The sequence below is a fragment of the Vulpes lagopus genome, chromosome 7 (genome assembly GCF_018345385.1).
Source record: "Vulpes lagopus strain Blue_001 chromosome 7, ASM1834538v1, whole genome shotgun sequence".
NCBI lineage: Eukaryota > Metazoa > Chordata > Mammalia > Carnivora > Canidae > Vulpes > Vulpes lagopus.
This window is the reverse complement of record NC_054830.1, coordinates 4,293,415-4,305,932: the sequence shown is the minus strand read 5'-3', so window position 1 is coordinate 4,305,932 and position 12,518 is coordinate 4,293,415. Positions and strand designations below refer to the sequence as shown.

General features: G+C 61.9%; 1 protein-coding gene across 2 annotated transcripts in view; it reads left to right on the top strand.

Annotated features, from left to right (window-relative positions):
• MLLT1 (MLLT1 super elongation complex subunit) overlaps positions 1-11,858 on the top strand; it is a 67,369-nt gene extending 55,511 nt beyond the window's left edge. For both annotated transcript variants that reach the window (XM_041762067.1, XM_041762066.1), the window contains 6 exons: positions 3,715-3,802; positions 5,611-5,719; positions 7,944-8,043; positions 8,427-8,498; positions 8,700-8,771; positions 9,054-11,858. In XM_041762067.1, the coding sequence (XP_041618001.1) occupies positions 3,715-3,802; positions 5,611-5,719; positions 7,944-8,043; positions 8,427-8,498; positions 8,700-8,771; positions 9,054-9,182 (570 nt within the window). In that variant the 3' untranslated portion in view covers positions 9,183-11,858. The remainder of the gene's footprint in view (positions 1-3,714; positions 3,803-5,610; positions 5,720-7,943; positions 8,044-8,426; positions 8,499-8,699; positions 8,772-9,053) is intronic.
• The last annotated feature ends 660 nt before the right edge of the window (positions 11,859-12,518 follow it).

Genomic DNA, 12,518 nt, shown 5'->3' with positions numbered 1-12,518 from the left:
CTGAGAGCTACAGCAGGCCACTGAGCCTCCCCACCCCTCCTGGGAGCTGGATCCTGTCACCATGAGAGGTGCAGGGCTCCTGCTGCAGCCGAGGTTCCAGGCAGTTCTGAGGGTCGCTGTTAGAGATGGCTTGAGCCACAGAGCAGCCAGTAGCCAGACTGCTGCCCGGGGAGCCAGACCTCCCTGTGGCTTCAGGTAGCAGCCCCATCTCAGGGTGCCGTTTGGCATCCAGGGGTCAGAGAACAGGTGCTTGGCCGGACGGGTGGCTGAGTGACCCCCGACCTGTGTCACCAGTCCCAGCCCACAGTGCCTTTTTGTGTTTCCAAACCTTTGTTCACTTTTGGAGGCGGAAGCCTTGCCTGCGGTGTTGCTGCTCAGAGCTCCGCTGGAACTTGGCAAGTGGCTCCCTCAGACGAAGCCACAAGTGGTTCGTCAGCAGCGCCAATGTCTTGAGTGCGTGGCTTCCGTGGGCAGACAGTTGGAGGCAACGGTGCCAGCTAGGGGTGACAGCATGCCCCAATGGCTTTGGGAGACACATGGGGCTGGTGATGCCATGTGCCCAGCCAGCCCTTTTCACGGCCAGAGACACTGTCTGCGCTGACTTTGGAGGACCCTGAGATTGTCCTGATCTGTGGAAGCCTCCTAGAAGTCCGGGGCTGTATCAGGAGCCTGCTGGGCGGCTGGAGGTTCTTCCAGTGCTGACACCACTTGTTCTGGCCTCCATCTCCTCCGTCTGCTCCTGCCCTCTTTCTCACCTCAGGTGCTTTCAGGCAAGGCCTTTCTATGCCCAGGACTGGTGGACCTGCCTTGGGAAGAGGTGGACGTCTCTGCCCTGGTTCCCTGCCTGAGCTGCACGTGTGCCCTGTTCTGGGTGTCCACGTGGCCTTCCTGGTGTGGCCATCATCGTGAGCACCCGGGAGGCTCAGACACTCCTTCCACATGGGCCTGTTGCTCAGTGTGGGCTGGCTGGATGGCCAGTGTCTGTGACCTTGAGCACCGCGTCCTGAGGCTGGAGTTGCTCGAGGAAGCCTGGGGGTTTCTCCTGACTCTAGAAGCACTGCCTGCGTCCTGAGAGACTTCTGAACAGTAAGGCTTAGCCACAAGAGGTCCATGCATATTTAAGACCCAAACCACCAACAGGATGCCAGACAGTGACTCGCTAACAGTTGCCTACCCTGGGGCCATCAGTGAGGCACAGATGTCAGTGGTGGAGGTGGCGGATAGCTTTCCAGACACCGGCTTCCCTGGCCATCAGCCCTGGAGGCCACCTGAGGCACTGCCACCAGAGAGCTCTGACTGCATGTGGGCCCCGAGTCAAGTCGCCTGTCCCCTGAGACCTCAGAGGTGGCTGGGCTGCTCCCTGTCAGTCCCTGTGCCAAACTCACCAGCAGCTCCAGTGGCTTTCCTGTTGTCTCTGGCCTGTGGGGTTTCTGTGCCAGTGGCTCCCATCTAGTCATGGCCCAGGTGGCCCTCTGCCCTCCTTCTGGACACTCCATGTGGCCTGAGCACTGGGACACTTAGGCAGCACCCACAGTGACCTCCTGTGCACTTTCTGACCCACATCTCCTCTAGGCTCTTTTGGCCGGAACCATTTCTGGGTTCCCTTCTGCTGCCTTTTGGATTGGTGTGGAAGTAAGAGGGACAGGTCCTCCAGAGAAGCACATCTCACTGCTTGGCAGGAACAACGCCAGTGTTTGCCTCTTCTGATACAGGGCCCAAGCCAGCCTCTTGAGGCCTCCCCATGTCCAGAGTCTGCTGACCTGAGTCTCCCTGCTAGGCACTGCTGCCACCCCTGGTCTAGTGCTTGGGCCTGCTACTTTGTGTCTGCCTCACGGCCCCTGCCACCCATGCCCCAGCCCAGTTCTGTCTGAATTCTGTGCCCCCAGAGGTCAGTGGCACAGTTGGCCTCGACCTTGGTGTGCTAGCTTCTGGTACAGACACACACACACATTTAGCAGAGGCCAGGCCAGCCAAGATGCTCTTTTATTGTTAGGGAAACTGAGGCTTAAACCCAGAGGGGCTACTGAAAAAGCCAGGGTCAGAACCCAGCACCCCTGGGCCAGCATAAGAACTCTGGGGTCTGCATGCCAGAGGGGCCATGTGGCTCCAGGCCCATTGTTGGGGATTGGGGGTCACACTGGCCTGTGTGGCACCTCTTCAGTGGTTGGTGTTTGATGACAGTTCAGGCCCGGTTTCTCAGGGAGGGCTCTCTGGGGAACATCATTTGCCAGCGTGACGGTGGGTGAATAGGGGGCATTAGCAGGGGTACGTACATTGGGAAGGCCTGCATTGGGTTCCAGCAGGATATGGTAAACCATAGAGAAGAAACTTCTTTAACTCGTTGGGCCAAAAGTCTGTTTGCCAGCAGCCTGGATCACTCTGTGGGTCTATGGAGTGAGGAAGGATGTGTGCCTCCCTGGGGCCCCTTCTGCAGGCCGGGCGCTGCCCTTGGTCCACAGACCATCTAGAGGGGCTATCCTGTGCCCCAGAGGGGTCAGGGGCTCTTCCCAGGGTCTTCTCTTGTGCGGCACCTGCCAGGCCTGAGCAGACGCTGCAGGGTGCCTCTGTCTCCTGGTCCCCTCCCTCCTTTTGATGGGGGCAGTGAGGGGGGTCCCCGGTGTTGAAGCTTCAGAGGGAACTGGACAGGCCATCCTGAGGATGAGCTTTCTGGGTCCCCTGTGCGTGGAGCACACCCTGGGCCAAGGCAGCCCGCCTGAGCTGCAGACTCTGCTCCTCTGCCCTTTGGAACCTGTGCCTCTGGCCCATGGCTTCCTGCACTGCTCCTTTGGAGGAGCTTATTGGCAGAAACCAAGGGTCCAGGAGCAGACTCTGCCTCTGTTCTGCCAGAGGTCCCTGCCTTGTGCACGTGTTCCCCACAGGATGTGGAGCCCCAGGTAGCTTAACCACTGCCCTCCCCTGTCCTAGCGTCTGGTGTCCCCGTTTGGGTTTTACTGCCCCCTGGTGGCTGAGTTGGGGCGGCTGGCTGCAGGAAGAGAAAGGGGGTGGGCGTGACTGGCTGTGCACACCATGGGCAGGCTCCAGTCTGCCCTGTCCTCACCTGCTTGTCATGTGCACACATGCTCATCATGACCTCAGGCACCTGGTGGATGATAGCACATGGCAGGGAGACAGCTTTCGGTCCTCCCTTGGCCTTGGGATGGGCTGTGAGCACCTGGGTCTCTGCACCCACCCTTCCTGTCTAGGCCCTTCAGCTGTACCCTGCAGCACCGCTGCCCACATCAGCCAGCACGTGCTGTCACCAGAGGAGGGCAGGACCCACCAACAGATGGGCAGCCACAGAGGTGCTGCCCCCTGCCCTGCATCAAGAGCTTGACTAGTTTCCTGTCCTCCTGTCCAGGCGTATGGACAGATTGAACGTGTGGTATGCAGCTTGTCCTGGAACTGCTAGGAAATTCAAGTCTCTCAGTGGAAAAAGAAAAGTCCTTCGTGACGTTGTGCAGGCTGGCTGGTGTCCTGGGACCCAGGGGGAGCTGGAGGCCAGGCAGCCCATGCACCCAGAGTTTGTATGAGCTTTAGGCCAGGGGTGCTGGCATCTGGCGCTCCAGTGACCCTTTAAATCGGGATCTGGGCAGAGACCGGCCAGGTGTTCCTGCGGCCAGAGGGCATTTAGTGTCTGCTCCTTTTCTCCGGACTGAAAGAGTATTCTTGTTTTCTCTCCCCTGCCCTGCCCATCCGCATTGCCCCGGGCTGAAGTCTGCCCAGTCGAGCCCATCCAACTCCAGCTCCAGCTCCGACTCCAGTTCGGATTCGGACTTCGAGCCTTCCCAGAACCACAGTCAAGGTGCGTGGTGCAAAGCGGGGGGTAGGGGTGGGGTGGGGGGATGGGGGGGACAGAGTCACAGCTCCTGGGGAGTGTTCTGATCTGGGCTCCAATCAAAGAGCTTCACGACTGTCTTCATGGGGTTGACTTGCAGGGGGGCTTACTCCCTGCCCGGGCGTCAGCACACTCCAAGTCCGAATGCTGCTGCCCCTGCTCTAACCGTTCTTGGATGCCTTACTAGGGGCTGGGGACAGCAGGTCATAGATGACAGGAAGGGTGGGGCAGCCTGGCCCTGGACAGAGACCCATGTCCATAGGTCTGTGGAAGCTCAGGGAGTCTGTATTAGCGAAACAGAAGCAGGTCAGCTGATCTCCAGCCGGGTATGAGAAGTGCTGCTCTTTCTGGTGGTCTTTTGTTTTTTTGGTATCAGTCTCCTGGGCCCTCAGGTTTGGCTGTGTGTGTGGGGCCTCTGGAGAGAAGCCCAGGCCTGGTCCAATACCCTCCTTGCCAGCACCGCCCCCCCCCCCCCCCAGCAGATAGAGGCTTCATTTCCTCTGCCTGCCCGTCACCCCATCCTCACCTCACCCCTCCCGTAGTCTTCACCCCATCCTCACTCCCACCCCCATCCCCTTCCTCACCCAGCCACACTCTATCTTCACCCCCATCCCCACCGACCACCACCCCACCAGATCTCTCCTGGGATGGGGCAGGAATGCTCTGCTCTTGCTGCATGTTTGGCTGACACTCAGGCTCAGAGCCCAGCAGTCTGCATTTCTGTCTTTTCCCTGCATATCTCATGGGGAGAAGCCATAAAGGCCACTTGGCCACCTCAGAGCAGGGAGGGCCTTCCTTAGGTGCTGTGTGGGCCTCAGGGGGCCCCTGCCTGCCGACTGCTGGTGTGAAAGGGCAGCTAGGGGCCCACCCTCAAACCGGAAGCATTTCTTCTGGTGGCTTGGGCCAAGATTCTCCTGCCCCCACAGCCTAGAATCAAGGGTTGGGAGAGCTGGGGACTGGAGCATGTGCGGGGGTGGGGGGGATGGGGGGTGGGGGAGGGTCTGGCCTGGAATTCAGACAGCAGTCGCTGAGGGGAATGGGGGATGGGATGCTCAAAGCCCACACTCTCTCCAAGGGTTCTTATCTACGGGGAAGGGAGGGGGAACCTGCCCAAGCAGGATCATGTGACCAAGGTAATTGAGGGCTTTGTGTCCCTCTGTTGCCTTGGTAACAGGAATATAAACCAAGATGCCGTCTGTAGGGGACTGGAACTGTGAGCCTCTGGAGAGAGGAGAGGACGGTTGGCCCAGAGCAGCGGAGGGGGTTGCTAAGGGGCTGGGCAGCCCGGAACAGGGGTGCAGTCTGCCCAGGAGGGTTCTGTAGCCCCCAGGGCTGGCTGCCTCGCCCTCCCTGGCCAGAGCTGGCTTGCCGTGGCTCTAGGCAGAGGCTGTGCTCCCTGCACCCAGAGCAGACGAGGGCTGCCCCATCGGCCTGGGCAATGGAGGGGCCCTGCAGTCCTGTTACAGGCCAGGGGCCAGAGGCCCTGGAGCAGGTCCAGGGGCCAGAGACCCGCGAGCAGGGCCAGGTGCCAGAGGCCTGCGAGCAGGGCCAGGAAGGTAGGGGGCTGGGGAGCCAGCGGCCCCCTTAGGAGGTGGGTGGCAGTCTTTACCCTGGCCAGAGGGACCTCTGAGGCAGGTTTGCATGGGTGTGTTTGGGGGGCCATGGTTTCAGGAAGCTCCGTGTAGCCCTGGGCGTGCAGGGAAACCGGTAGGGTCCAGGCAGAGCCCTGATCTGGCTTCTCTCCCCTTCCCTCCCTCTGTCACTGTCCTCCCCAGGACCCCTGCGCTCCATGGTGGAGGACCTGCAGTCTGAGGAATCCGATGAGGACGACTCTTCATCAGGCGAGGAGGCCTCTGGCAAGACGAATGCTGGGAGGGATTCCAGGTGCCTGGGCCGGTGGGGAGAGAGGTGGGCGGGCGTGGGGGTGAACTAGGGTGGCTCTTGCCTGCCTGTGCTGCGGTTGTGGGGCTTCGAGGCAGCAAGGCCAGGGTGGGAGTGTCCTTGGGACACCCAAGGCGCACCTGGGGGCTGCATGCTCTCTCAGTTTCATGAAGCTGAGGCTCTTCAGGTGGCTGGCTGGCAGGAAGGGCCCAGGGTGTTCAGGGAAAGAAGTGCAATTGCCATCTGAGAAGGGAGTGAGACATGCGTGGCAGCCCGAGGGCCAGTCTTGGTCAAGGATATATGGGGGGAGGAGTGCTTGTGCCTCTGCTTCTGGGCCAGGGGACTGCTTCCTCTTCCCCCTCACCCATAAGTGTGGCATAGGGCCCTGCAGACACCCCAGCATGGGGAGCTGCAGTGGCTGCCCACCGGCTTGGGGAAGGTGACGTCTGTTCTGACCTCAGCAGGGCGAGCTGAGGCTCCTCCTTTGGGCACCCCCAGAGCCTGGGAGCCCCCCACCCCCTGCCCCGAGCCTTAGTCTCCAGCCCAGAGCAAATGTCGGCCTCACTCCAGGTCTGCAGACAGGGCTGACCTGGGAGTCAGTGGTCCCGTCTTAATACAGCTCCTCCTTCCTACGAGGCCAAGATCTGGGGATCTTAGCAGCTCCCCTTTAAAATAGGCTGGGCGTCGGGGCTGCATTAGCCATGGTGGTTAGATCCGCGTCCTGAGAGCTGCCGCTGAGGGAGTCTTTAAACAGGCTTTTGCATTTGCCAGCACCCACCCTCTAGGTAGGGGAAGCTGGGGCGTGGGCCAGCGGGGATCGGGACTGTCCCGGGGCAGAGGTGACTGCTGTGTTTCCTGCCCTGCCCAGTGTGATGCTGGCAGTGTTCAGTGTGGGTTGTGATGGGTCCTGGGAGCGGGGGGCTGAGGGCACTAACGCACGTGGGTCCCACCCTGAGTGGCTTCCAGAGTAGCACAGGGACCAGATGTGCATGAGCGTCTTCAGTGTCCTTTCCAGGGGTAGATGTGGGAGGTGGGGGCGCCAGGGTGGGGGCCACACTGGCTGCTTGGGATAAGCTGAGAGAACCCCACCTCATCCTGTTTCTGGGGATCTGCTGCCCGGTGGGCCCACAGAGACGGGGAAAGAGAAGGGTGTGTGGGCACCGGGGCCATGTGTGGGCCTGGATGATGCTATAGTGCTACCCGGGCAACGCAGAGACTGCCCCCCTGCCTGGTCTCCCCCTGCCCCCCCCCCCAGCCCCATGACCTGCAGCTGCGGGAGCTGCGGGAGCTGCGGAGAGCAGCCTCTGCCCCGAAGACAGCAGGCCCTGGGGACTGATACTGCTCGAGGGAGAAACCCCCCTGAGGACAGGGCAGCCCTGACCTCGGGGGAGTGAGACCAGAGCCCCCAGGGCTGAGGTCCTGGCTGCCACGTGTGCCGCAGTGCTTCTGGCACTGTGTTCCGTGGGGAGGCCTGTTTCCGGTGGGAGAAAGCAGGAGGCGGATATGGCATGGTAGATGAGTCGGGAAGCCACGGCTGTGGGGGCTCCTCACTAGGTCAAGCCTACAGTGTCCTCAGGGTCTGGGGGCCCTGGACAGAGACTTCCCAAGGGTGTTGTGTGTGGCTGGCCCACGGATGAGCTCCCTCCACACCTGCTTACTGTGCTTCGAGACTCTCTGGAGAATGCTGAAGGCAGCAGGCTGGAATGTTCTGTGCAGACGTAGGGAGAGAGACGTGGCTATAGGTTCATGTGTGCCAGGGATTCTGAGCCATCATGCCCTTTCTTCTGCTTCTGAGAGAGTGTGGACGCTTGTTCCCGGGGACAGGGTGCCCAGTGTGCCTCCTGGAAGCCTGCTGTCCATCCAGAGTGCGTCAGGTCAGGTGGGAGCTACGGTTGGCTCTGGGCAAATTCCACAGGCAGCTCCACCTACGAGGTCACCGGCAGCAGAGCTGAGGTAGTGCCAGTGGGTTGTGTTCTGACCCAGGAGCCCTGCCCTAGGGGTCCCCCCTGAGCCTCTCCGGGTGTCAGCGAGCTGCCCTTGGGGCTCTGTGCCTTGAAAGCAGAGCTGCCTTCGGTTGGCAGTAGCTGCCTATAACTGGGTGAGGTTGGTCTCCTGAGGTCCAGGGAAGCGCAGAACATGTGGCCTCCCACAGGGCAGGAGCCAAGACCGCAGGTCCCTGGAGCAGCAGGTGGTGGAGGCCTGACAGGGTGCTGTGTTCTGTGTTCAGGTTGAGCTTCAGTGACAGTGAGAGTGACAACAGCGCTGACTCCTGCCTGCCCAGCCGAGAGCCCCCTCCCTCCAAGAAACCACCCCCACCCAACAGCAAGGTAAGCTGGGGGCTGCACAGGTGGCCCCTGGGTGGGGAGGAGGAGGAGGAGGAGGAGATCTCTTGGGTGGTCAGGCCTTTGCCCTCATGTCCTGGAGGCAGGGCTGAGGGATGGGCCTTGCTCTGATCCTGGGCTGTAGTTCTCCAAAGTTTGAGGCTGATGGTGGGGGCAGAGGGAGGCTTGCCCCCCGCTCCCCAGGCCCCAGAGAGGTCTCTGCTCCCCAGGATGGGCCGCCTTTGGAGTCATCATCAGAGGAGGGAGAACAGGCAGTCCAGGGCTTAGGGCAAATGGCCCTGGAGGGGTGGGAGAGCCTCCTGCGGGCAGGGGGCACGGGGGAGGGGACTCTGGGGAGAGCACCGAGCAGACCCGGGTTTGCCCTGCAGGCATCAGGCCGGAGGAGCCCCGAGTCCTGCAGCAAACCTGAGAAGATCCTCAAGAGGGGCACCTACGACAAGGTGGCGGGCTTGGACTGGGCAGGTGGTGGGAGGGAACCCTGCCCCCCCCCGCGCCCCCCCCCAGCTGGACTGCCTTCCTGTTTCCCAGGGCCCTGAGCCAAGGACGGGTGGGCCCCACGGGCGGGGACGGGCCGGGGACGGGGCGGGGCGGGGCGGAGGCCTGCGCTGAGCGCTGAGCGCTGAGCGCAGCCTCGCCCCCAGGCCTACACCGACGAGCTGGTGGAACTGCACCGGAGGCTGATGGCGCTGCGGGAGCGCAACGTGCTGCAACAGGTACTGGCCCCGCCCCGCCCCTCTGTGCCCCCCCACCCTGCCCTCCACCCCTGAGGGGGCCTGGCTGAGGGGGGGTGTTGTTCTGCCGCTGCTGGACCCCTGGCTGCCAAGCCAGGAATTCCTCCCCTCCCCCTCCCTCCTCGGCCCCTCCCCTTCCCCTTCCCCTCCCCTCCCCTCCCCTCCCCTCCCCTCCCCTCCCCTCCCCTCCCCTCCCCGATGGTGGGAGAGGGCGGCCCTAGACCTTCGCCCTGCTCCTGAAGCCACCCTGCCACCACCTTCTAGATCGTCAACCTGATCGAGGAGACCGGCCACTTCAACGTCACCAACACCACCTTCGACTTTGATCTCTTCTCTCTGGACGAGACCACCGTGCGTAAGCTGCAGAGCTACCTGGAGGCCGTGGCCACATGACCCTGGGCCGGGTGCCGGGCCCTCTCCGCTGCTGGGGCCCCAGGAGGCCGCGTCCGGGCCCCGCCTTCCTTCTTCTCTCTCGACTTACCCACCCGCAGCACTGCCTTAGTGACCGCCCTGTCCTCGGCCCACACGGCCAGCTGCACTTTCCTCGTCGGCTCCCAGCCCGCCCTCCCCACCACCTCACCGGGAGCCCTGAGGCTGAGGGGGGGCAGGCCAGCGCCACTGCTCCCCAGTACTCAGGGGCCGTCACCTGAGCCCCCCTTGGAAAGCAGCTGGTGTTGAAGGCAGCACCAGGCCTCACTTCAGAAGGGGAGGAAATGTGGCCGGCAGTGGGGGCCTTGCTCCACGGCGGGGCATGAGGCTTGGTTTCACTGCCCCGGCCTCTCTGAGCAGCCAGGGCACTGCCTCCAGCCTTCCCAAACGGTTCACACCCCCCTCCCCCACTGTGCCCCAGGAGCGCAGAGGGCCGCAGCGCCTCGGCGGGCTCTCACTGTGCTGGGACTCTGTCTGTATAGTTCTCTCTAGTGTACTTGTGTATGCACTGTAGGTACCAGAGCGGTTTCTGGGTGTGCGTTTCCGTGGCAGCAGTGCACGTGGGGGGTGGGGGGTGAGTAAGGCGGGACTTTTAGGTTAAGATGTTTCCACTGGTCTTGTCCTTGGGCTGGAGGCCGAGCTGGAGCACCACCGGCCCTCTCCAGGCGAGTGGAGGAATCGTCCCTCTGTGGTTCCCAGGATGCTCTCGTCGTCCCGGGGCGCGGAGGGCCCTGCCCAGGGCCAGTGAACACTACGATGGGGCAGCAGGTCCTCAGGCACCCAGGGGCTGCCACGCACTTGGCGCCTGGTCAGACTGGGGGCCACCTCCAGGAGCAGACCTCCTGGCCTTCACCAGCCACAGGCCATGACGTGTGTCGCCCCCCACGGCTCGTCCTCTTTCTCCTTCCATAGGATCCTCTTCCTCCCCTCTGTTGTTGGAGTCTTCGAACTTTGAAAAAATGAGCTTTTGCCAAATAAGACGGGATAGTTTGTGGAGTTTTTTTGAGGAGCGTCAGGACTCAGAGCCAGCCCCTTGTGCCAGGGCCCAGCCAGTGGCAGGCCTTTCTGGGCACACCTGTCTCTGGTTTAGGCTCGGCCCTCCCACCCCTGCGAGTCACGCCAGTCCAGAGACCCAACTCCTCGCATGCCTGAGACTCTCCAAGGGCCAAACTGGTTCCTCCTCCTTCTCAGCCAGGATGTCCTCATGGCGTGAGCCCACCTTGGGTGGGGCTCCTCGGGGCTGGGACCCTGTTTGCTCAGCCTCTTTTCCCCAGATCTCGACTCAAGGCTCCCCCTGCCCCCCCACCAACCTTTGCCCTGAAGGAGATGTGGGGAAAGGACAGGCCCGGAGGTGGGCTCACCCTCTCCCCCCAGCCCACTGTCAGAGGGCCTCTCCTCCCCCCAGTTCATGAGTTCCCATGCGGGGAGTGCCAAGCTCCCCTTCCCTGTGGTTCCCAACTGTCGTGTGTGTCTCCGATTCCAATTCCGTCTGTCAGGCAGACCCTAAACACTCCCTGGGGAATCCTGCCTCCAAGACTTTCCCAAACTTCAGCCTCCCTGGTGAAATCCCCAGAACTCGCTGGGAAGGCCCGAGAACTTTTCAGAGGAAACCTCCATGACTCCTCGCCATCTGCTCCGATTCTCTCCTGACCCCACTGCCTTGAGGTATTAGGAAGAGGGCAGGCCTGTGTGGCAGGCTCCGTGCTGTCACCGTCCCCTTCCCCAGGCAGGCCAACAATACTCCAAAGTGGGGCATCTTTCTTCTCTGGAAACTCTAAGACATTGGACAGAAGGAACTGGCCTGACATGGGCTACACGGAAGGCAGCAGCTGCCCAGCCCTCCGTGCACAGAGGGCTGCTGGGGGCCATGGCCAGGAGCCTGAGCTGGTCCTTCCCCCTCGGGAGCATCTCCTGGGAAGGGCCTCAGGCCCTCCTGAGCTCCACACGGCGACTTGGGCAGCGCTCTGCTCTGGAGCCGGGCTGTGCCCAGGGAGCAGCTGGAGGAAGGCCAGGCCTTGGCCTGCCCTCAGGAGCAGCAGCGTCTGGCCCCCCCTGCTGTTTCTGGGGCCTTCGGAAGCACCAACCCATTTCTCAGTTACCTCCTCTGGCCAGAAGGCCCCAGCGCTGTCCCCCAGGGCTGCTCTGGGCCCAGTGCTGGCCCCGCGATCACCTGATGGACGCACCAGGCAACCAGGGCCCTGACCGCAGCATTCCCAGCTGCTCCCCCGCCCCGCCCCCCAGCTGCCCGGCAGCTGGGCCTCCGAGGGCTCTGGGGACACTTCCATAGGAAGGGGCCGGCACTTTGTGATTGCCGCGTGTTTAGTGTTAAGCCCCCTGCCCCCAGTGCAAATCCCTGTGTTTTGCTATCTCCTGAACAAAACGTAAACCGACACCTGAAAGCAAAAGGTATCGAATACCTTTTTTACCCATAAGGGTTTTTACAAAGAATGTGTCTCACTAGGAACTAGGACACTCATCGGCCCGAGACCAACTCCTGGATAAAAGGAATAAAGGAGAATCGTGTTTGTAATAAGTTACAGGATTGTTTCTGTCCTGGATTTTAAACTTTTTGTTAAATTGTGAAATTATGGAGGAGTTTTATAGAAAAAAAAAAGTGAAATAAAGTCAGATGGGAAAGCAGACCTACGTGTGGAGTCTCCCTCATGCGTCCGCCTGGCTCATCCCTGAACCACCAGGAAAGGGGGGGAAGGGCGGGCGTCAGGTCTGGGCAGCAGGAGTCGGGGACGGGGGCACGTGAGCAAGGTTGGCATCCTGGAGGAACAGGGACGGCAGGCCTAGAACCCCGAGAGGAACCTGGTGGACAGTTTGGTCTCGGGTCCTCTTTTTGATGGTGTGTTGTTTCCTTGGAAGCAGGCCGCAAGGTTGGAGTTGAAAAAGGAGCCTGACTTCACAAGATGGGGGAACGGGGGGGGGGGGGGGGGGGTGATAGAGGGCAAGATAGGTGGAAACCCGTGGAAGTGCTCCTTTGCTGAGAGCTGGTTGGTCTGCCGAGGGCTTTGCTGTGGACTCCCGAGTGGCAGAACGGGACAGCTGGCCCCACCGGCGTCCCCGGAGCCTTTCTTCTCGGCTTGGGCAAAACCTCTACTCCCCTGCCCCATCTCTCCTACCAGGGGAAGATTGTGCAAGTCCTGCGGGGCAGAGTCTGATCTGAGCCCCCGCGGCAGGGAGCGAGGGAGGGAGGGTCCAGAGGGGTGCCCAGGGCTGCCGGAGCCCCACCATGTGGGGAAGGCCCACCTGGGGCCAAGGACCCAGCCCTTCGCGAGCCCTGGAGGGTGGGGA